At 34.0% G+C, this 25,658-nt stretch overlaps 1 protein-coding gene and 1 long non-coding RNA gene across 3 annotated transcripts; one reads left to right on the forward strand and one right to left on the reverse strand.

Moving 5' to 3' along the window:
- Positions 1-3,747: 3,747 nt before the first annotated feature.
- On the reverse strand, positions 3,748-22,494 carry LOC124082281 (UDP-glucuronosyltransferase 2B31). The gene is made up of 6 exons (XM_046428746.2): positions 21,722-22,494; positions 20,876-21,024; positions 14,092-14,223; positions 12,931-13,018; positions 11,388-11,607; positions 3,748-4,648 (listed from the first exon to the last, which is right to left on the reverse strand). Exons 1-6 carry the CDS (start codon positions 22,443-22,445, stop codon positions 4,369-4,371), a joined length of 1,593 nt encoding a protein of 530 aa, XP_046284702.1. The 5' UTR covers positions 22,446-22,494; the 3' UTR covers positions 3,748-4,368.
- Positions 14,165-20,076, forward strand: LOC124082284 (uncharacterized). 2 transcript variants are annotated; one of them, XR_006848316.2, is made up of 5 exons: positions 14,165-14,285; positions 14,482-14,589; positions 14,775-14,861; positions 15,761-15,875; positions 16,483-20,076. It is a non-coding gene; the product is annotated as an uncharacterized LOC124082284 (long non-coding RNA). The 2 variants fall into 2 exon arrangements; XR_009225331.1 differs by lacking the exon at positions 14,482-14,589 and having other exon boundaries at positions 14,168-14,285.
- Positions 22,495-25,658: the final 3,164 nt, after the last annotated feature.

Below are 25,658 nucleotides of genomic sequence, written 5' to 3' on the forward strand. Positions count from 1 at the left end.
AAGCTCACTTGAGAGACAATGTGAGATGGTTCAGAGGGGAAATGATTGGGCTGTGAGATCCTTAAGCCAATCAGTGAAATAATGACCTGATGGGATTCATTGAGAAGCAATTGAAGGCAGGTGGTGTGTAGTTGTAGGTAGCCTGGCTTTGGGGTATATATTTTGTATGTAGCAAGTGGATTCTCTCTCTCTCTGTCTCTCTCTGTCTCTCTCTGTCTCTCTCTCTCTCTCTCTCTCTCTCTCTCTTCTGGTCATGATGTGAGCTGCTTCCCTCCAGCACACTCTTCCAACAGGATGTTCTGCCTCACCTGGAGCACAGAAGAAATGAGCCAGTGAAAAAGCTGACTTAAAAAAATAACTATTCCTCAGTTTTGGTCCACTTTGATCATCAAAATGTTCTGTGATGTTTTCTTTAAAGGACAGCCTTTGGACTACTAGTGGTTTTAATTATCTATTTTCCACACAATTTATATATTTTTTATATTGCTTTCAGTGTTAGTAATTATTATAATAGATAACAAGCTGAGGTTTGAAGGAAAAGTATGAAGGTTTTATTTTCAGTCATTCCAAATTATTTAGATCCCTTATTAGAGTTATGGGTGGGATGAGGCAATTAGCTACTGAGAAAAGAGAAAAATTAGAAAGCTCTTCATAATTACAAATTATAGAACAGTAAACATAATTGCAAACTGTCTACAAAATTTAGTACATTTCACAATATAACTGTAACAAATGTAGGTAGCATTGTGTCCTATTTGAGGTGAGAGCAAGTTTCTTTCCTGTTCCTGTTTTGTATTAACACAACCTATAATTGAGACCTAGTATCTATGTCCAAAGTATGATTATGAGAGTGGGCAACCAGCTGAATTTATTTGAAGGATTAAGAATAAATAACAATGAGCTAACAAAACCAAATATTTTCTTCAATAGCTCAACCATAGAAAGCAGATAAAAATCTTTATGTTTCTAATTCCATACACATTCTATTGAGAAGTGACTTAGCTGAAACTTGGCAAACATACTTCCAGATGCTCAGGAGAGAAGTTATGCTGAGGCTGGGTTTATAGTAAAATACAGCAGAAATACTGGTTTCTGAAATCCAATCGAAGGATTTAGTCTTTTTACACAATTGAAATTATTGAGTGTTTTCTTTAAGAAAGTTAAATGTACAAAATTCTTTACTAAAATTAAGTTAGAGTAGGCCAAGAATTTGAGAAACCATATTGATACTCTGAGTAAATCCTTTCTAGTCTTATCACAAAGAATAATTATAATTAAGCTCAATAGTTTTATCAGTATGAATAATAAATTACACTATTAAATTTCTACATAGGTTCATATAGCTTATTCTTCTCCAATGTTTGATTTTTCTTTGACCTGAAACATTTATACTCCTTAACCAGGAATCAAAATTCTGGAAAAGAAACTTTGAGTTAATTATGGTAAGTTGTGAAAATTTCTCACAACAGTAGGGAGTCTAGCATTGTAACAGCTTTTTGCTGGAATACACTAGAAGAAGTCCATCTGTTAGGACTCCCAGGTTCAGGCTGAATAAACTTCTCCTTTTTTTTGCTTCTTGCCTGGTTTAGCAAACTTTTGGCAACAAAACAGACAGAATTTAGTGATGATGAACATCACATTTGCCACACAGGCCAGCAGAAACACAACTACATCTAAAGAGTAGTACTGGAACCAAGAGAGGTCATGAGCAACAACCAAAGGTGTTTAGTTTCTTTGTGGCACATGACAAACTTGATCCAGATGATAGCTCAACTGGATGCTTATGGTGAATTATTGATAATCTAACAGAATTCTCTTTATCTCTAAAGGAAAATCATAAGACACCAATTTTTAAAGCCAGTTATTTGGTCGAACTTTTCAAGTCTCTAAAATGTTCTTTGAGTTTACAAAAGTGGGTCAAATAAGTGCCATAGAACAGCCTTAAAAGTATTGTTCTTTGAACTTGGACAACTTGGCTCCTAAGTTGGAGGTTTATTTATTTCTTTACTTTCATTTCAAGTTCAAATGTAATGAAAACAAAAATTGTGCTTGAAAAGAGTGAATTCAAAGTAGTACAATCTCTTTAAGTTGGAGATTTCTGGTGCATAAATATTTCCAAAGTTAAAATGGAATGTCAAGTGGGAAGCTTAATCTTTTCTAGAGATCAAGTCGTAGTAAACCATTCTCAGAGTGGTAAGTGAAATGTTTAAATGCTATTTGAAAATGATCATCTTGACCTTTTTGAGGAGGCATTTTGTCAGGGTGGGTGAAATGACTTTTAACAATTATGTTTCTTCTCTTCTATTCTACCTTTTGCCAGAAAGATCATTTTTGATTAAATACATGTCAGCTTTGGATACTAGTGTGACCAAAGTTTCCACATGGATCCTCATGTATTTAGATTAATATCCAGATGTGGTTATTTTAGTTAAATATTTTTTGTTTCCTCACTTAAATCCTGTGTATCTGCACAGTATATTATTTATGATTTCTACCTTTTCAAATCTACTGTTTTGTTGTTATAAATATACATTCATCACTTAGGTTACATTTATTACATTCTATCAGTCTAATGTGCACTTATATTTATTAATTTTTTATACCATTTATTTATTTATTTTTATGTGATGCTGAGGATTGAACCTAGGGTCTCATGATGTGAGGCAAGCACTATATCACTGAGCTATAATCCTAGCCCATATTTATTAATTTTTAAAATAATTTGTGTCTTATTGTAAAGGTATTCAATATCATTTTATTATGTCAATAGATTCTGTGTATTCTTTTTTTTGTTCATTTAGACTTCTTTAATTTGAAGTTTATTTAGTAGGTGCATAAAATTGAGTATGGTATACTTTAAAATGACTTCAAATAATATTGTAAAAATATTAATATTTAATTTTAGTTGTTATTTTGGAAAATAATGGTAGTATTATTGGAGGTAAAATTACTTATTTTAGTTATGGTTTCAGTAGAACTTTTCTTACTTTTTCACGCACGGCCTTCCTGTATACTTAAATTCAGCATGTCTTATAAACAGGGTAGATAGTTAGTTTTAAAAAATATGGTCTTACATTCTTCGTCTGATAGTAATTCCAGTTTTTATAATTAATGTAATCTTTAATATCTTCAGAGTTGATTTCACCATTTTATTTTATATTCCCTTACTGTTTTTCTCACCTGAATTATATATTCCATTCTATTGTTTTCTTGAATTTTAAAGTACTTTTCCACTGAAATTTATTACTATTTTTTGTTCATGCATTGTTAAAGTGTTCCTTTAGGAGATGACTTTCTTATACAGTGAGATTAGTGTAATAGTTGTAATGAATGTTGACTTGAATATAGATATAAATGGCACAATGTACTTAACTTTGTCACTTCCATTAGAATTAGGGAAATCTTGGTAATTAAAGAACTATTTAACTAAAATTAAATATTTACATGATTCAAAGTGCACTATGAAGAAATTAATCTGTGATTTCATAGTAGGTGAGTCTTTCATTCTGCAATGGAAACATATTTGCAAATCAAGTATCTCATAATGGACTTGTATCCTGTGTCTTGTTTTGGAAAAACATTGGGAAGAAATGAAAAAGCAGTTAAGTATTTTTACTAATTCTACTATCAGTTCTATATTATCATAACCTATAATTGATATCTTACATCTCTTTCCAAAGACTGAATATGAGAATCAGTGTAACCAGATCATTACTTTTATGTGGTTAAAAGAAAACAGAATAAATGTGTAGGTAGGAAACAGTATATTTCTTATTTGACATACCTTTCTTGGAAATGACTTTAGCAAGAAGAAGATAAAAGTCTTATCAGGTCCTGAAGAGAAATGATGCTAAGGCTGGATGTACAAGCCAGCACTACCAGTCTCCCAAAACAAAAGAGAAGGGTGAATCTTGATGCACAATTTTAAGTATTGAATACCGTATTCAGAAAAAGTTAACACTACAAAACTCTACACCCAAGTGAAATTAAACCATGCTGAGTGTTTGCAAATCTATGTTGACACTATGAGTATACTTTTGAAAGTTCTTGTATCCATGAATGAGTTATGAACCACAGGCCAGCTCAGTAAATTAATATTGTACAACTTGTAAATTCCAGCAGTAATTTTCAATAGACACTTATATCATTTTATTATTATTATTTTTTTCCCATCTCCCTTTGTCCTGAAATAGTTCTAACTCTTAAACAAGCAGTATATCTTGGAAAACTGGGCTGTGTCTTGATGAGATAAATTTTGAAAAGTGATTTTGTAAGCAGAAGAAGGAGCCTGGTTCACAATCTCTTCTTGTGAAATTGAACTGGAGGAGGTCCATCTGACAGGACTCCCAGCTTTGGGTCTAAATACAACTACGCCCTTTTCTTCTTCTTTCCTGTTTTAGCAAACTTCTGGCAACAAAACAGACAGCATTTGGTGATGACAAATATCACAGTTGCCACACAGGCCAGCAGGAACCCAAGCACATCCAAAGAGTAGTACTGGAACCAGGAGAGGTCATGGGCAGCAACCCGGAGGTGTTTAGCTCCTTTGTGGCGCATGACAAACTCGATCCAGAAGACAGCTTGGTCCAGAGGCTTCACTGGCTGATCATGGTGAATTCTTGATAGCCTCATAGCATTCTCTTTATATCTAAAGGACAAACCATAAGACACCAACATTTAAAGCAGCTTAATTTGCATAAGTATATTAAGTCTATGTAAGGCTTTTAGAAATGTTCATAAAACTGAATCTAAACAAGTGCCTTAGGTAGCCACAGAAGAGCCAGGTTGGTGACACAGGCCTGTATCCCAGCTCTTTGGGAGGCTGAAGCAGAATAATACGTTCAATGCTAAGTCTGGGCAACTTAGCAAGACATTGTCTCAAAATTCAACAAAGTGGGCTGAGGATGTAGCTCAGAGGTAGAAAATTTGCCTATCATGACCAATGCACCTGAGTTCAATTCTCAGTACTACACACAAATGCAAAGAATAGCCATAGACTGTTGTTGTTGTTAAAGATGTTTGATCATCATAGAAAGTTTAACTTTTAATTTGGAATTTTCTTTTGGGCAAATATTTTTCAAAGAGAAAATGGAAGGTTGATTAGAAAAATAAATCATTTGCCCCAGATAAAATGATAATAAGCCATTCTAAGCACTATAAATAAGATAGTTAATTGCAATTGAAATGATCACCTTGACGTCTTTGAAGAGAAATTGTCATAGTGGGTGAAATGACTTTTAATCAGTCTCTCTGTTTTTAATCTTCTTTATTGCTCTCTACTGTCTAATTTCTATCTAGTATCCATGTCAGGTTATACACTGGCTCAAAGATTTTCACTCATAATCATATTTAGAATAACATCCAGATATACTCTTTGGATTACTGTTAGATTAGGACACCAGAAAAGACCACTGACTCCAATTAAAATCAAATTAAAGCAAGCTTATTATTTCGACCAGCTGGGCTGCCTCTCCCACCAAAAACCGTGGGAATAAGACAGCCCTGCAGATTTCTTGCAGCCTAGGTTTATAGCCCAGAAAGTTACAAAAGGGAGGTTATAGATAACAAAACTCTGAGGAGCATAACACAAAGGCTAGTTTATATTTTTGCTGTCCCCGTTGTCAGAATTTATGAAGGTCATTAGAGACTCTCAGAGGGTCCTTATCTGGCCAGGGAAAGCCAAGATTTGTGAGGTGTCCCTGAAGTTTCAGAGAGGGCTGCTATCTGGTCAGAGAGAGCCAGGCATGGATGAGTTCAAGGTAAGGGCAGGCATTCCAAGCTAGTTTAGAATTTGCAGTAATTTACAGTAAAGCCGAAATTATCTTTTCATGGCTTTGTGGCAAGATGGCTCCCAATTTTAAGAGAAAATCAGACTGGGTCTAGCACAACTGGACCACAGAAAGTCATATACTGGAAATGTTCTCTCCTATCATTCTTCCTGTGCATATTATGTTACAGACATAATTTTATGTTTTCAGTTTTCTCCTGAAGCCCACAATGTCCATCTCAGTCCACCAACTTTTCTGCCCTGATTCTTCCTGTCCCCTCTCCTTTGCCTCATCCCAAATTCCTGCACTCATCCCATGCCCCATCTATTATGCATTAGCAATCATTATCAGAGAAAACTTTCAGCGCCTATTTTTTGGGGATTTGTTTATTTTGCTTATCTTGATATTCTCAAACTCCATTCATTTACCTGCAAATGCCAAAATTTCATTCTTTTTAAATTCTAAGTAATATTCCATTGTGTATAATATTCCATAGTTTTGTTATCCATTCATCTATTGAAGGGCATCTAAGTTGTTTCCACAGTTTGGTTATTGTGAAATGTGCTGCTATAAACGTTGAAGTGGCTTCACCACTGTAGTATGCTGTTTTTAAGTTCTTTGGTTATAGACCAAGGAAGGGGATAGCTGAGTCAAATGGTGGTTCCACTTCAAGTTTTCCAAGGAATTTCCATACTGCTTTCCAGATTGGTCGCACAGACTTGCAGTCCCACCAGCAAAGTGTGAGTGTGCCTTTTCTCTTACATCCTTGCCAACCCTTATTGTTGCTTGTATTCTTGATAACTGCCATTCTGACTGGCATGAGATTAAATCTTAGAGTAGTTTTGCTTCGCATTTCTCTAATTCCTAGATATGTTGAACATTTTTTATGTATTTGTTGATCGATTGTATATCTTCTTCTGAGAAGTGTCTGTTCAGCTCCCTAGCTCATTTATTGATTGTGTTGTTTGTTTGTTGGTGTTAAGTTTTTTGAGCTCTTTATATATCCTGGATATTGGTGCTCTATCCATCTTGAGTGTGGCAAAAATTTGCTCCCAAAATATAGGCTCTCTCTTCACTCATTAATTGTTTCTTTTCATGGAGAAGAAGATTTTCCATTTTAATCCATCCTATTTATTGGTTCTTAATTTTATTTCTTGCACTTTAGGAGATTTGTTAAAGATGTCAAGGCCTAATCTGACTTGATGATTTGGGCCTACTTTTTCTTCTGTAAAACACAGGGTCTCTGATCTAATTCTGAGGTACTTCATCCACTTTGAGTTGAGTTTTGTGCATGGTGGGAGGGATTTAGTTTTAGTTTACTCCATATATATTTACAGTTTTCCTAGCACCATTTGTTGGAGAGGCTATCTATTTTCCAATGTTTGTTTTTGGCACTTTTGTCTTGAATGAGATAACTTTATTTATGTGGGTTTGTTTCTGTGTCTTCTATCTGTACCATTGGTCTACATGTCTATTTTGGTGCCAATACCATGCCTTTTTGTTACTATATCTTTATAGTATAGTTTAAGATGTGGTATTTGGATTCCTCTTGCTTCACTATTCTTGCTAAGGATTGCTTTGGCTATTCTGGATCTCTTATTTTCCCAAATAAACTTAGTGATTGCTTTTTATATTTCTATGAAGAATGTCATTGGGAGTTTAATTTGAATTGCATTAAATCTGTATAATGCTTTTGGTAGTATGGCCATTTTGACAATATTAATTAATATACATAGTATTTTAAATATTCATATATTCTATTGCTTATATGCCTGGGAGTGGTATTGTTGATATAAAAATGAAAATATGATTGTGATTTCTTTGTGCAATATGAATTACTTAGACATATATTTCTTAATTTTCAAAACGTAGAGGTTTTTTAGTTAATATTTTCTTTAATTTTTTTCTGATTTAATTGCAATATGACTGGAAAATATATTCTTTAGATTCAAATCATTTGTAATTTATGAAACCAGTTTTATGGCATACCCAAATATATCAGATTCTTCAAATATGAATATTATTTTCCATCATTATCTGTGTTATTGATAAAAGTTTTTAAAAACTTTTATGACTATAGACCTGTGCATTTACATTTTATATTTTTATGTAAAATTTCATTAATAGGTTTATTTTATATTGAATGACTTCTAAATTAAGAAATATTCTTTTCATATTTAGTTTTGTCTACTCTCTGATAGTAATATAGCTACAAGAGCTTATTTATTTATTTTGTGTTAGTGATTATTGAACTCAGGGGCCCTCCACTACTCTAATCCTTCTTATATTTTACTTTGAGACAGGGTCTCTTTAAGTTGCTGAGGCTTGCCTTGAGGTCACAATCATGTCTCTGCTTCAGAAATCGCTGAGTTACAGGCTTGCACCACCATGCCCAGCTGCAACACCTTGATTGACACTTAAAATATTTTATGTCTTTTCTCATATAATTTCTATGTAATTAAGTTAAACATATCTCAGAAAAATAGTATATGATGGGTTTTTAAAATCCAATCTGATTATCTTTTAATGATGTGATTAATAATTATGATAGATATTGATATAGTACTATATAAATCTACCAACTTATTCCATATTTTTGTTACCATTTTTCCTACTTGCATTATGTTTTTTTATTCCTTCTCATCTAATTTTAAAGTATTTTAGCATTCAAAATTGTAACAATTTTTTTTTTTGGTAATACATTGTCAAAGTATTCCGATAGGTCATACCTTCCGTAAATAATGAGTATTGGTAGTCATGATCAATGCTGACTTGATGGTAGAAATCTAAGCACTATACATTTTACAGAACAATTTTTGTTGTATCAAGAGAAAATTTGATTATAAAAGATATTTTATAAACATTGAAATTATTTGCTTTCCAAAGTACGCCATTATAAAAATGATGAACTCATCCATTCAGAATAGAAGAAAATATATGCAAATCAAATATCTCAATATAAACGTGTCTCTATAATAAAGACTACTGATAATTCAATATTAAGACAAGTAACCTAATTAACAAAGGATTTAAAGACTTGGATAATTATTTGTACAGGGAATAAACATGACTATCTAGTATGCATGTGAACAACAATTCATCATTTTAAACAACCTGTAGGGTGCAAATCAAGGACACAATTAGTTGTCAGTTCATAACCACTAGGATTGGCATTATAAAAAGAAGACAGATGATAGCATCTTTTAGCAATGGTGTGGAAAAGTTAGAAGTCTCCTATACTACTTCTAGGAATGTAAAATCTTGCCAATTATTTGGCAAACAGAAGAGAATTTAATTACTAACATGAAATTCTCATGTGAGGGAGTAATGCCACTCTTTGGCACTACACAAAAGAAATGAAAAAAAAAAAAACTTTTTCCACACAAAACAAGCCATGTTCAAATATTTGAAATTAGAAAAAAATCCCAAATGCCCATGATGTAATAAATGGTTAAATAAAATGTGTTATATCCATCCACACCAAAGAATATTATTCAGTAATAAGTAGAAATCACATAGTTACTTGTTTAAACATGGACAAAATTAAAAAAAAAAACAATATAGTAAGTGAAACAACCCAGTTGGAGCTGGCTGCAATTGTATGTCTGGTTCTATTTGTATGAAATGTGCATCTGAGGCTAGTTTTTAGAGACTGAATCTATATTAGTTGTGGAGAAGAGCTGGAGGTTAACAGAGATTTACTTGAAAGATATATGAAATTTCTTTTTTGGCACAACAAAAATGTTATAAAATTATCTCTTGAAGAAGAATTCTGAACTATGTGAACATAACCCAAATTATTTGACTTTTACAGCTCAAACAAGAAATATATGGTATACAAATTATATATAATAGAATCGGTTAAAGTAAAAATCAATTTTGGGGAAAAGTTTATATTTTTCAGTAGAGGGGAAACACTTGAAGAAATCAGTATAGTCAATGACTTTTTTTTTTTTACATGAGATTCCAAAAGTACATACAACAAAAGGAAAAATAGACAATTAGGATTATGTTAAATTGAGAAGCTTTTGCACTGCAAAGTTAACACCAAGAGAGTAAACAGAAAACATGCACAATTGGGAGGTAATACTTGTAAATAATTAATGTAAGAAAAGATGAATATCTAGAATATGTGAGGAATTCTAAAACCTCAGCAGCAAAATCCAAATTATTGCTGTAAATAACAGAAAATGATCAGAATAGACATTTTGATTTCAAAAGAAGATACTGTATATGACAAAGTGCTCAACTTTACTAATCATGGAGTGAGATGTAAATCAAACAACAATCAATCCACAAGGTTGAATTCAGAACTCTTTTGTAGTTTTCTACTCAAACTTTGAAAAACACCCATCTTCAGCATGCCAAAAAGAGTAGCAGCAACAATAAGAACAAAAACAAAAATGAGAGATAATTTCATTGAATAGAATGGTCATAATCTAAAAGTGAAAAAATAACAAATGCTGGTGAGGTACAAGAGGATGGGGACCTCTTATAGTCCACTGAGAGGAATGCAAATTTGTATAGCCACTATGGAAAAAAAGAACATGGAGTTTCCTCAAATAATGCAAATAGAACTACCATAGGATTCAGCTTTCGCATTACTGTATACTAACACAATGAAAACGAAATCAGTTTATCAAAGAGGCCCTGAAATTCCATGTTTACCTGCATCACTATTCACAATAGTCAAGCTATAAATCTACTGAGGTGTTCATTATTGGATGATGGCTAAAGCAAACATGGTAATACACACACACACACACACACACAAATACACACAGCTGGATTTTATTCAGCCATGAAAAAGAATGAAATATTGTCATTTCTACTTACAAGGATGGAAGTGGAAGTAATTATGCTAAATCATATATACTGGCACCAAAAGAAAAATACTGCATTTTCTCATTCTCATGTGGAGTCTAAAAAGCTGACTTAATAGAAGTACATTATTGAAAAGGAGTAATTAGAGGCTGGGAATTGTAGGAGCAAGGGGGTCTAAAGAGAAGTTGAAAAACACAGAACACGCTACAGTTAGATAGAAGGAATAAGTGCTACTGGTATGTAGCACAATAGGTTTACTATTGTTTATAATTTTTTATATATATTATAAAGAATTAGAGGAGAAGAGTTTGACAGTTCCTAGCAGAAAACATTATGAATATTTAAAAATATGGAAATAAAAATTTCCCTGATCAGGTCATTGCATATTATATACATGTATCAAATTATTCTGCCATACCAAATAAGTATATATAATTTTTAAAAAATGTTGGTAGTTTTGGAAATTTTAGGTATCAAATGGAAATATATTATTTCTCAACTGCATTGTCCCTCTGTTCTCTTGTCATATTAGCAAAAACTGTCTTCTTTATATTTAGCTTTATAGTAAAAAATTTTTAGTATCACATTATTTTACTAATAACTAGTACTGCTAATTAAGTAAATTTGTAAGGCTAATTTGCAATGTAAATATGATTGGTTGAGAATAAAAGCACATTTCAAAGAGTTCAATAATTTTAGTTATTAACATTAGACTCAAAGAGGAATAAATCTTTTCTCATTTTCAAAGGTACCTAAATATAAATATTACTTTACTGAAAAATTTGTTATACTTACGAAGGTTCATTAATGACTGTATTCAACGCACTGAGTAAATCCATACTTGACATTGTAATAAAATTCAGTCTAAGAGCTGCTCCTTTGGCTTTCATGTGCATGACATTATCAGGTTGATCCGCAAACAAGGGAATGCCCACCAGAGGGATCCCATGATAGATGGCCTCATAGATGCCATTGGTTCCACCATGAGTTATAAAAGCTTTGGTTTTTGGATGACCTAGGATTGAAACAAATGAAGGGAAATTATTCATGTCAGAAATAAATTGTCAAATATGTAATGTAAAGCAATAAAGATAAATTGTTTTCTAGGTAATAGATTCTTTTTTATTTTTATTTTTTTATTTTTTATTGTTGGTTGTTCAAAACATTACATAGTTCTTGATATATCTCTTATAATGATGAATTCATATCACAATTACTTTCAATTCTTGGGGCAAGAGGCACCTGTGTCCACTGGCGAGGTAAGTGAAGATTACAGGGAAGAGTTGGTATGTTACCTGAGATCTGAAAAATGAAAACAAGTTTGCTACCTAGACAAACGGAAGGAGGACATGCTGGGTAGAACAACCAACCTGTGCAAACATAAGAGGGGACCTGGATATATGTGTTCAATTAAAACAACAATGATGTCCCTGAGCATGCTATGAAGGGTGTCCAATGCAGCAGGGAGTGGGTTGTTGGTGGTTATGAAACCAGAGGTAGGATTGGCTATACTTCATTAGGAAGTACAACTTCATGATTAAGATCTTAAACTTGATTGAGAAGTGTTTTTCAGTAGAGAAAGAGGATGATCAGAATGTTGTGCCAGAAACTGCCTCTGAAGGCTGTACCTTCCAAGTTCAGGACAGCACTCCTGGGACTTTTAACTTATATGCTATACAGCTGAGGCATAAATTTTATTGTGTAGTGTGTTTGGAATAAATTTGTCTTACTGTTTTTCTGCTAAAACTCTTTGTAAATGTGGTTTGTCATTATAGCACTTTTTACAACCCAACTGTACTAGAACAGTTGCAAACTGTATATATGTATAAAGATTGTCTTCTAAATGGGTTTCCTATTACTATGTGAAATTTTATATTTTACAGTGTCCTATAAATAAGGATTAAATTCCATCCTTTTCCTAATTTTTTTCTAAAGATTATGGATTTTTTTTTAGGATATGGAACATGCAGAGTCAGTTGTAATAACAGAGAGAGGGCTGTTTTTTATCAGCATTTCAGATAGCACTATTGTATGTCAAATGGTAGGTGTAAAATTGTAGAAATAGGAGATAAGGGACAATCCAGGAAGTGACCAAAAAATTCTTTGTGAGAGGTAATACCCCTAAAATAAGGATACTTGGACTACGACCACCAACAATATGACTTTGTATAATAAAATGCCCACAGTTGTTCTTTATTCACTTTCTCCTAGGACTTAATAGAGAACTTTAAAAGTCAGATTATTTTGAAATTTTCTTAATAAATTTTCAAAACATTTTTAATTATTATTTTTCTAATTGGCTATGACTCATGTTTTTGAGATTTATTCTGAGTTTTACCAAGAAGGTCATTCTGAGGAATCCATCTGTAAAGTCGAGTATTGGGTCCTAAGGTAGCTGGTTTCTTGCCATCATATCTCCATATGACCTGTTAGGGTAAAGCAAGCCTCTTATTAGTTGAGTTAAATTTCAAATTATAGGATATTAAAATTTGAATGCAATTAAGAAAGAAATCACATACTTAAATACCTATCCTATGCAAGATAAAGAAATGAGATCAAGAAACAATAAATAATAATAACTATTGAAATGGTATATAAATAGAGACATAATTTTCCTGCATTCATTTTTATATTTAATCAAGGTCATATAAATAGTAGCTTCATATAAGTAGTAGCTTAGACAAATGAGTTTATCAATATCAAATACAAATATTTAAGAAATTGATAATTATAGATCTAGAGCATAATGTGTAAAAATTACTATTTATATTCATTTTGTTTTAGAAATTTGTATTTTATACTAGTTCTTATCTACTAAATTTAATATTAACCTTTGTCCTGATATGCGAAGATTAGTATAACCACTTTCTCCATGGGTTACTAGTGTTTTGTCCTTGTAGGGTCACAGTTTCTAATTCACAGGATTCCATCTCCACCTTTTCTCTTATACCTTCCTTCTTGAGAAATCCATAATAGGGCCATGTCCACCATGACAAACTAAGTCTCCTTGTTTTGATGGATACCTGCACTCAGGGTTGGTGAGCCTGGCCTTCCTTTCTCTAACTAGCAGCACAAAAAATCATCATAACTAGGCCCCTTCTAACATTTAGGGGGAGTATCAAGGCCAGGATTATATAGGATGATGATGCTGTATGATGCTATTCAGACTTTTTATTGCCTGCTATTGCTATTGCACTGATGCAATAAATGACTAATATTTAACTCCATGCTTCTGATATCTGTAGTGTGCACAGTGTCCTCAGGAGTTCTGCAAGCAAAACAAGGAAATGAAAGATCAGAATTTGGAGATTACTGTGTATCTGCATGTAACACTCTTTTGATACCAAGTTCATACTGCACCTGAATAATGTATTTCATCCTGAGCACAATGTTAATGTATTATTAATCAAAAATATCCTTTGTGCTATTTCAGAATTTGCTGTATATATTTTTGTTTATATATTTAGTAGTTATCTACCATTAGGGCACTTTATCTAACCTTTTGTGGAATCTGGGCAAGGGCTGATGCAATCACATTGGCCCTTTCTTCGGTCATGTTATTGACCATTGACCCCAGAGAAAACACCACAACACCATACTCTCCAGAGCTCTGGACAAAGTCTTCCATTTCCTGTAAAGGAAAGAATTTGTTCCATCACAAAAGAGAAAATACAGAACACGGAGTATTGTAAGGTTTGTACAACCATTTAAGGAAATAAATAAGAATTTAAGGAAATTATGTTGGGCTGTATTAAAAATTAAGTTATAATATATACAATATAATATATAGTTATAACAATTTCTAATGGTATAAAATTCTGTATTACACATGCATATATTTCACATTTTTTATGTGAACAACATCCAGAACATTTTTATTTTTACACAGGAAATCTATATAAGTTAAGCAAGAACTCCTGGTTTCCTCCTCCCCTGGTTCATTGTCTACCTTACTTCTACTTTCTGCTTCTCTGAAATTGGCTAGTCAGGTATTCATGTAAGTGGATTCATAGTAATTTCTTTCTTTTTTTTGGACAGACATATTACTTAGTGTAATGTTTTCTTAATATTGTAGCATCTATCCCAATTCCCTATTTTTTTTAAGGTTTAGTGATATTTATGAACATTTTATCAAAAATTCATTAACATATACCTAGGTAATTTGCATCTCTTCATTTCCAGGAATGGAGTTTTGTGATTGACCTTGGGCCAAAACCTTGTGAAGATCCTTCAATCAATTCTTCTACAATCTAGCCAGAAGTGGAACTGGTAAAACCATTCAGTATTGGCATGTGTGTGTGTGTGTGTGTGTGTGTAACTGTGTGTGTTGCCAGAAGTTGAATCTAGGGCCTTATACATGCCAATCAAGTGCTTTACCAGTGAGCTACATCCCCAGCCCATGTTATCCTTCTTTTTAAAAAACTTAATCACTTAGTTTAGTTGGAGATTTCTTATATGAAATACATTCCCTTTATTATGCATATATGCATGTGTATGCATCTCTCTGTCTCTCTCTGTGTGTGTACACGTGTGTGTATGTATATGTGTGTGTGTGTGTGTGTTCTAGCAAGAAATGAAATAATCACTATAGACTAGTGAGAATTTTTTTTTCTCCTTGACCAAATGCTTGTTGTCCTATCTAAAATTGCATCTCCTATAAAAGCTGGCTTTTGTGTTTCCTCTTTGCATTTAGTATTTGGGTATTCTTCTTTGCATTGTCCCGAATCTTCTAAATTTGAGTCTTGTTAAATTAGCTTAACTAGAATCTGCCAACACTTATATCTAATATTTTATATCTGATTTAAGATATTTTCAGGTCTCTCAAACTCCTCCTTCCCCAGATATCCCACTGACCTGCCTTCAGCAACTATCTTGTTAGATTAGTTTGGCCAGAATCCCTGCAGCCCCTTATGTTTTATCTTAATAACTTTCTATCCACTGACCCTCACCTTAAACCTTTTCTCTAAATCTATCTTTTTCCTTGTGTTCATAACTGAACTTAATTTATCTCCCTTTTCTACAAAATTCAATTGCAGTGGTGTCTACACTTACTGTGTAGATGCAAAATGCAGTTCGCCTTACTGTATTTAATGTTTATCATTAAATTTTTTTTCTTTAACCCCAGAGAAGGTCATATTCATTTCTAAACTGCTTAATCTTTCATTCAGGATTGTAAATGTGCATCTTTAAAGCCTGTGCCTTCACTTCTCACTGGTTGATTGGCTACCTATTGGGGAGTAAAACTCCTGAAACTTTGTCCTGAAGAAACATCTGCTGACATTGGTAAGGGCAGATCATGTTTTTCAAGAACCTCACTATTCTCTGTAAGCTGATCTAAAGTCCAAGAAATTGGAGGCTACGCTAGTCTCCTAGGAGTCTCAGTTTTGAGTGGCAAGATTAGAGTTCTAGGCAAGCAAAAGCTGTTTACAGTGACAGGCATCTTTGATGGAAAGATAGCTGGGTACCTTACTGGCTGTCTCTCTGGAGTGGAGATAATTCCCTGACATCTGGGCTCTAAAATTCCTTTTTGCTTGGCTAGTCCTGAGGCCTATTTATTAATTTTCCCATGGGAACACATCAATCAAATGAAAGCTCTTTTCAAGCCCCTGACAACTTTGTGTTCTGACAACTGTCTCTGCTTTCTTGTTGGTATAATTTCAGAACAGATATTTTGGATCTTTAAGGTTACTTAGGGAAACTTTAGATATCCCCAAACATGCTCCTTGGTGGACTCTCCCTTTCCATCTCCTGTTTCTTCTTCCTTTAACATGTCATTGTTCTCCTCAGGTCCCTTGCACCCTTTGCTATGTCTCCTTCTAGGTCCTATCTCTTCCCTCTGCCTGTGCACAGAGCTGCACTTTTTTTTTAATTTTTAATATTTATTTTTTAGTTTTCGGCGGACACAACATCTTTGTTTGTATGTGGTGCTGAGGATCGAACCCGGACCGCACGCATGCCAGGCGAGCATGCTACCACTTGAGCCATATCCCCCGCCCAGAGCTGCACTTTTCACTTCCCTCTTTAGCGCCTCTGTTCCTGCATTGACAGTCACTTGTTCCTCTGCCTCAAGCAAGGGCTCTCAAGGAACTCAGGATCCTCCAAAAGCAACTACTTGAGGTTGAAAGGGAAAAGGCTAATTAGACATAAACTGAATATGTTGTCCACTTAGATGGGCTTCAAAGACATTTAGAGGGACACAAGATGTCTTGTCTCCCTCACCTAAAATGAAGACTCCCTTAAAAGCCTTCTTCACACATATTTTAATTCCAAGAATCTTTACTCCATATTGAATATATAATCTCACCTTTTTGCATTTTATCAGAAACACAATTTAGATGAAATATTATATGGAGATAATAGCAGTAAGTTTTGTATTACAGTGTTGCCCGATTCATGCCTAAAATTTTAGAATGGAAGCTGGAGATCTGTGTGTCTGCATGTTTATGCCTGTATGTGTGTATGTATGTGTGTATGTGTTACATGTTACATATATTTGATATTTTCTCAGCTCTAGATGATATGCCTAATGGAATATATAAAATCTCTGAATGGCTTTCTATTCCTACCCACTGTGATATAAATGAGCACTTACATAAATTAAACATACCTAAAATTACCAGAAATGTAGAAAAAATCAAATACTTTCAATATTCACATGGCTTAGTAAGTCTTTGGAAAATATGACTAGTTTGATGTTATTGGTTTACTAAAAACAGATGTGTGACTCAGTTATCATCATAAGTATAAAATGAGCTTATATTTTTATTCCACCTGGGTTTACCAGTCACCTATGGTTGCAATTAGTTATCAAGGAAATAATTTGAGATGAGGTCTAGTATTTTTGCTGTTAAGTGTGAAAAGTATGTTTTCCTAAAACCAGTTTCCAAAATCTTTTTGTTAATTTGATACCTTAGTTATATACTAAGTTAAATTAAGGGATATTTGTTTATTAGATGTGTAGCCCATTTCTACATAAGACTAAAACACTTAAGTATGCATTCATTTAATTTTTACATGTGGCTTTTAAGCATAATTATATTTGTGTCTGTTAAGAAATATAAGGAATTATTGAATGATATAACAGTCCTATAAGAAAACGTGTCACTAAAACATTTGCTTGTCAAATGGACTTTCATCACATCTTTAACTACTGCAGTTTGATGAACCTGCCTAAAGTAGACATGGAAATGAATGATCTGATAAAGAAGGATTATAATATTTTTGACATTAAGTTTGAGATTTTGCTGGAATTTGATGTTTTGTTTTCATGATTCAAGGCACCGTTTTTTCTTTTCCCGTACAGAATTTTTCCAAATAACAAATTTGTAATTTACATTTTTTTATAGAAATTAATCATTTATTGGCTTCCCTTTTTCTAATCTCTACAGAATTTGGAAACAACATACTAGATGCTCTTGCCATTAGACGTTTAACTCTGTTTCCTAACTTGGCTTCCCAGGTTTCCCAGCCTCAGGAGGCTTTTAGAAGTCTATCTGAGATTTCTTTTGGAAAGATCTGGCAAAGGAAACCTCCAAAGCATTATGATCAATTTCCATTCTTGCTTCATTGGTGAAAATAATCCACGCAATACAATGAAATTAAACATATTTGGCCAGGAAGAATTACTTTACTTTACCTATCATTTTTCAGAAATGGAGTTGAGTGGTTGTAGGTAAATTTCATGTCACAGAGGAATACCATGACACACTATTTTGTGTTATTTTAACCTGTAAATTGGACAGTGTCATGTTGTGTCCATCCTCACTAAATTTTCAATTCTAGGTTCCTCATCAAACTAAAGTATTCATTGTTTCTGCTATCTTCCTGGTGTAGGCTACCAGGAACAAAATTGTGACTGTTTTTTTTTTTTTTTGTGTGTGTGTGACTCTCTAAAGATTTCCCACAAATTGAAGCTGGGTGGTTTCATGCTTTGTTCTAAGAAATCATCTCAACTGTGACCTTGATATCTGTGCCATCACTAAAAGCACTTAAATTGCACATCAGGAAATTTGTCAGTTGTGATATCTGAGTACTATGTTCTATCTTCAGCAAGAATTATTGTTTTGGCCAAAATTTCCTTGACTTCTGATGTTTGTTCTTAGTAATCTTTCATCCACTGACCGTCACCCTGCACTTAGGCTGAACTTCATCTTTCTCATTCTTTTTCTGGATATCCTCTCTTTCCTTCTGTATTGACACTGTCATTTCCATTTAACACAAATGGAGAAATCTTTTTAAAATAGGATTGAACTACCCAGAACTTCCATTACTCTTAGGTGTGCTTTTGAAATTGAATTGCAACATGTAGGCTCAAAGTTTGGCTTTAAGTACCTATATTTGGATTTTAAATATTCAATGAGATCACATACAATCATACTGCTAATAAAAGAGTAGACAAAAAAATCTCTTAAGTGATCGCTTAATAGTGAAATAAATGATTGCTGTTTAATGTAACAGCTCTGTGTTTGGGATTGTATAGGGATTCTGGCCCTGAAAATGTAAAGAGCAGCATTCCCATGGTGAGAAAGCACAAGGGGGAAGTGGGATAGCAGGCACTCTGCTTCCCACCCTTAGAATGCCCAATAATTTTTCTGAGGATTTAATAATACAGCTAATTTATATGCTATGTCCAGCTTGTGTGGCAATGCCCTGAGACCTCTGTGTTAGACCCTCATCAAGCCTCAACCTTGATTGCAGGCACATACTCCTGGGAATAGAAAAACTTGTTTGATAGATAACTACAACGTTTCATCAAGCTTCTGTGCCCTTGGAGCTGCCCGCCTAACATTCAGACAGTGGCTTTTCTTGAGAACTGCACAAAGCTCCTAACACTGCTTATTGCAATTGTGAAATGTTACTGCAGAATAAGCAACCTTACTGATACTCTAAACAATAATGTGGTTATGGTACTAATGACCTGATGTAACCTATTGGTATAAATAAATGTGGCCACTTGGACAAAGAGCCAATCTTCCACCTTCCCTGCTTCTGCACTTTGACTCTGTCTCCTCTTTATTATTATTCCTTACAGGATTGGGTCTCTGATGGCTTTATGACTTTGGCATGCTTGGTGGCTAGGAAGTTTCTGTGCAAAGACACAGAATGCCTAGCTGCTGTATCAATGACCTGCATGAGGAGTCTCTGTGGTAGAGTCTTACCATTCTCAATTTTCATCTTAGGCACATAGCTCATGGGAATAAAGAAATTCTCTTGTTAAACAACCACAATGTTTCACCAAACTCTGCTGCCTGAACCTGCCCACATAATAGTAACTTTAAACAATGGATTTTCTTGAGAGCTATACAAAGCTGCTAACATTGTACACTGCAACTATAGTGTGTAACTGAGAAAAAAGCTGCATAATGTTGCTAACTCTGTATCCTGCCTAATGACACAATGAACAATAATGTATTACTGATGCCAGTGACCTAATGTAACCTATTGATATAAATAAAGCTGGCAACTTGGCCATTCTGCCTCTGCATCTTTTCTCTGTGTCTCTTTTTATTATCCTTCCAGTTTGTTGGAATGATAAAAGTGCAATATTTGTTAAAAAAAAATACATCAGATTCTTATGGTTTTTCATAAGCAGTATTATTCTAAATACTTACCGAATTATTTTATAATTAAAAGCTAAGAGCATCCTACAGATACAAGTAGTACAAGTTAATATTTATTCTTCAAATATGCAAAATTTATGGTCATTGATAACTCTGCAGTATATCTCTCTGTCTTTTACTTTAAGACAACTAAAGTGTGGTGACCCACTTTGCCACAGGGAGTTTTCCTGAGGTTCCCTGATAGCCTTGGGTAGACAGGAAATGCCTGTGGTCCTTCCCTATTATAATATTTCTCACAAAATTTCTCTGTCGTGTTCACAGTCTGTCTTTCAATGTAGAATGTAAGGTATTTGGGAGAAGAGACTGTGTTTCTTTGTTTCTCTGCATATAAAGAATTTTCCTATGGTACATGCTAGGCATTTCTTTGAATTAATGACTGATATTGTCTTGTATGTTGAGAAATAAAGACCTCAATTTAACTGAAGCTTTGTGTAGCTCTCAAAAGTCCCTAGGTTTTGCTTTTCTACTATTAAAAAAATAAAATTCACATAGTTATGTGAATATGCATAGATATGTAAGAATTTCTATCTACAGATCTCTTTGTCCCATTTCCTATAACTTTTTTTTTTTCCACAGTGAATGAGACATTCTGAGTGAGAACAGAGAATCATTCTTGGTGAAAATGCAAGGACAACAGAACCAACTAAATGGGAATAGGTTTACCTTAGGCAGAGGTTTGGCAGGTCTGCAGTGGAGTCCTCCAACGAAATCAACATTTGGTAGGGTTGGGCGAGGAAATTCCAAATCCCAGTAGGTTCTAATGAGCCAGATATCTGCTTTTGACATTGTCTCTAGTAATGTAGTGGGTCGTCCTGAACAGGAAAAGGAATACAAAAGCTATAGGACATTAGAAAGCTATCATGTGGAAATGAATATGTCTGGTAAATATCTGAAAAACCTTTTAATAATGAAGCCAAACATGTTTAAGAGTTTCTGTGATTTAATAAAGCTAATGTGTGTGTGTGCATATGTGCATATATAAAAAACATATATGTTGCTCATATTTATGTGGACATACATGAAAGGCACAATGTGAGAGATGAATTAAGTGACAGAATATTTGAATTTATAAATGTGGAAACTAATCTACAGATACAGAGCTGATTTACTCAAAGCTACATAGATAATTGTTCTAGAAATATTTGTAGGAGTCATCCAACTACATTCTAGACTCATGAAGACATTGAGTAACATTAAAAATTATTGTTTTGAAGATGAAATTTAATGGATACTAAAAGGGTAATAAATGTGTTTGACTTCCTAGGGAAGTCCCCAGTGGCTTATTTTGTGTGTGTGACTTCCTGCTGTATCCAAACATTTCAAACTAACTTTACAACTGAAGCTTTTCCATAGTGTTTTGAGTTTGATGTATTATTGTGATAAAATATTTTTTATTTTATCACCATACATTTAAAAGATTAACTTCTCTGACTTCATACTCCCGCAGGCTCACCCTCAGAGACATGACTAATTTTGGAATTTTTATTGCCATTAGAAAATAGGACTTACCTAAAATTTCACTGTAAAACTGATTCCACTTCTTCTCATCAAATGTTTGGAACCAAAAATCAAAATACAGCACATACAGCATATTTTTTATCCGCTCCATGAATGTCATTTGATCACTTAATTCTGACATAAGAATAGGCACATAGGAAGGAGGGAATGAAAGTCCTGCACTATATTTTTCATACGTGTAGCCATACAAAAAGCGAAGAGTATACACAAGTGGTATTTCAAATAGCTCAGCTAGCAGCTCACCACAGGGACCAAATGCATCTGCAAGAATGACATCAAACTTGGATTCACGTAGTTTTGTCATAAGATTCTTGTTAAAAACTACCTCTTGACAGAGTGTCAAAAAGTTTTCAAAACCTTCCCATAGCAGTTCTTGCAACAGTGAAAAGTATGTCCAAATTGATTGTTTTGGCAGCTCATAAATCAGCTTCCTGATTGCTTCAATGTAAAAATCTTCCATGTCAGTTTTAGACATTGCTGAAGGGTAAGTCTCAAATTTAATAGCAGATCCTTCTTCAACATAAAAAGAAACGGAAGCTGAGGATATCAGAACAGTCACTTCGTGACCTTTCTGAACTAGTTCATCCAATATTGTCTTTATGTTGATCCAATGGCTGTATTCCATTGGCCACACAAGCACCTTCCCACAACTTCCAGAACTAAAGTGACTACTCAGCTGTAACAGGAGTAGAACTGCAGTCATTTTTGTAGACATCCTGGTGAGATGCAAGGCTTCCTTTCACACTGGATTCCCTCTGCTCTTGTTGATATCCAAGCAGAAATCATTAGTTAAAATATAACTTGTACCCACCTAAGTAAATACATACACTAATAGACAGAGTGTCTGACTGCCAAGTGGGAAAAGCAAATGGTAGATGACCTCATGTCCTAATGAAAATGTGCCATAATTCCTTTCTGTGTTCTTTCCTGTAGTTAAGAGTTGATGACCTTACATGTATATGTCTCTTATGTTATACTTGATGTTTTCGAATAATGTCAAGAACAGTGGCATGTGACATATTACTTTTGTTTGCAGCTTCTTTGTACAGAAGCAGAAATATAGTCATAATCCTGGTGAATCAACATTTAAGGATAACTTCCTTCAATGATTTTTTTGGGGGGGAAGTGTCAACTTTGTTTTCATGTAAATCACATATCATACAATGCAGCAATAAACATAAAGCTCAGTGGTACATAGTACAATCTCAGAATTGTAAAACCATCACTGCAATCAAGTTTAGGGCATTTAACAATCTGGAAATAAGCCCTATCCCTCTACTTATTCTCTTTGCTACACTCCTAAGAATGTCTAATATACGTTGTCTCTTTATATCACTTTGTAGGGACTAGTACAAAAGCTACTAGGTACAGAATATGAACCATTTGCCTCTGTTATACTGACTCCATTTCCTGTGTAATATTTAGTTTCAAAGTGTTACATTTTTAGTCTCTCCTTTATATACCTCTGTATTAACTGAAAGAGTATTACATTAGTAAAATTAAAAATATGTCAATTTAATGTTCCAGTTATCTATCACTGTTTAACAAATTGCTCTCAAATGTAGAGGACTAGAACAGCAACATTTGTTTTGGTATCTTCTTTCATAATTTGGTGTGTTGAGTGCACTCAGCAAGGTGGTTTTTACACAGGCTTTCTTAGATGGATGTGGTCCTGTGGTGGCGGGTATATAATCATGGAAGGTCATTCATCCACTTCTCTAGTCAATGTCAAAAAAAGTCAAACTGACTTTTTGGGTTGGAACAAGTGGGACAATTCTCTCTCTCCACTAAAAGTTTATCTTGGAGGCTTCTGTACTGATTCAGATTCATAAGAGAGAAAGGAAGAGATAGAAAAAGGACACAGGGATAAGAGAGAGAGAGAGAGAGAGAGAGAGAGAGAGAGAGAGAGAGAGAGAGAGAGAGAGAGAGAGAGAGAGAGAGAATGTGTTGTCTTTTCTAATAGTTTTTGAAAATAAACTATGTCACTTCTACTGTATTGTCTTTGTTCAGGGAGCTATAAGGCTTGCTGAAATTCAGCCAGAGAGGTCACCCAGAGGGAACATAGCTTGTTAAGATTGTCAGAGTATTTGAAATCATATGTCAATCACCACAATTTTTTGAAGTCATTAACAAAGGTCACTAACTTACTATAAAATTCATTACATATTAATATTAAATGCTAAGTAATTTCACAAAAATGTGTGACATTAGTTTTTACTATATAGAAATTTAATAATATATTTATTCATACTTTTTGTATTTTTTATTTGTTTTTTTATAGATATACATAATGATAGAATGTATTTTGACATACATGGAGTATAACTTATTCTAATTAAGATCCCATTATTGTGGGTTGCACATGATGTGGAGTTTCACTGGTCATGTATTCCTATATGAACATAGGAAAGTTGTCTCTAATTCATTCTATTGTCTTTCCTATTCCCATCTCTCCTCCCTCCCCTTCATTCCAATGAACTTCTTTTCTTTCCTCCCCCAGCTTGTTTTGTGTTAACATTGTATATTATAACATTTAGCCTTTGGTGTGTGGGGATTTGTTTATTTCACTTAGGATGATAGTCTGCAGTTCCATCCATTTAATGGCAAATGCCATAATTCCATTTTTCTTTATGGCTGAGTAATATTTCATTGTGTATATATGCTACATTTTCTTTATCCACTCATCTGTTGAAGGGCACTTTGCTTGGTTCCCTAGATTTCTATTGTTAGTCGAGCTGCTATAAACATTAATGTGGCTGCATCACTGCAGTATGCTAATTTTAAGTACTTTGGGTTTATAATAAAGAGTGATATAGGCAGGTCAAATGGTGGTTTTATTCCAAGTTTTTTTTAAGTTTTTTTTTATTGGTTGTTCAAAACATTACAAAGCTCTTGACATATCATATTTCATACATTAGATTCAAGTGGGTTATGAACTCCCATTTTTACCCCAAATACAGATTGCAGAATCACATCAGTTACACATCCACATTTTTACATAATGCCATATTAGTGACTGTTGTATTCTGCTACCTTTTCTATCCCCTACTATCCCCCTTCCCTTCCCCTCCCATCTTCTCTCTCTACCCCATCTACTGTAATTCATTTCTCTCCTTGTTTATTTTCCCATTCCCCTCACAACCTCTTATATGTAATTTTGTATAACAATGAGGGTCTCCTTCCATTTCCATGCAATATCCCTTTTCTCTCCTTTTCCCTCCCACCTCATGTCTCTGTTTAATGTTAATCTTTTCCTCCTGCTCTTCCTCCCTGCTCTGTTCTTAGTTGCTCTCATTATATCAAAGAAGACATATGGCATTTGTTTTTTAGGGATTGGCTAGCTTCACTTAGCATAATCTGCTCTAGTGCCATCCATTCCAAGTTTTCTGAGTAATATTTATAGTGCTTTCTGGAGTGGTCGCACCAATTTGCAGTCCCACCAATTTGCAGTCCCACCAGCAATGTATGAGTGAACCTTTTCTCCCACATCCTTGCCAACATTGTTACTTGCATTCTTGATAATTACTATTCTGACTGGAGTGAGATGGAATCTCAATATAGTTTTAATTTGCATGTCTTCAGTTTCTAGAGATGTTCAACATTTTTCATGTGTTTGTTGACCAAATGTATTTTTTTTCCTTTAAAGTGTGTGTTCAGTTCCTTTGCCCATTTATTCATTGGGATGTTTGGTTTTTTGTATATCTTGGAGATTGATGCTCTATCTGACACAGCGACAAACCCACATAAATACAGTTATCTCATACTAGACAAAGGCACCATAAACATGCATTGTGGAAAAGATAGCCTCTTCTCAAGTGGTACTGGGAAAACTGGAAATCCATATGCAGCAGAATGAAATTGAACCATATCTCTCACCTTACACAAAACTCAACTCCTAGTGGATCAAGACCATAGGCATTACACCAGA

This window comes from Marmota monax, unplaced genomic scaffold (assembly GCF_021218885.2).
Source record: "Marmota monax isolate L192 unplaced genomic scaffold, Marmota_monax_Labrador192_F-V1.1 WCK01_AAM20220418_F8-fsc00132, whole genome shotgun sequence".
NCBI classification, from domain to species: Eukaryota; Metazoa; Chordata; class Mammalia; order Rodentia; family Sciuridae; genus Marmota; species Marmota monax.

Excerpts from the sequence above, each read along its gene's own strand:
- LOC124082281 (XM_046428746.2), bottom strand. The coding sequence starts at position 22,445 with ATGTCTACAAAAATGACTGCAGTTCTACTCCTGTTACAGCTGAGTAGT. Across the intron at positions 21,025-21,721 it reads GTTTTACAGTGAAATTTTAG|GACGACCCACTACATTACTA; the intron begins GTAAGTCCTATT and ends TTTCCTGTTCAG. Across the intron at positions 4,649-11,387 it reads ACAGTCATTAATGAACCTTC|ATATAAAGAGAATGCTATGA; the intron begins GTAAGTATAACA and ends TTTGTCCTTTAG.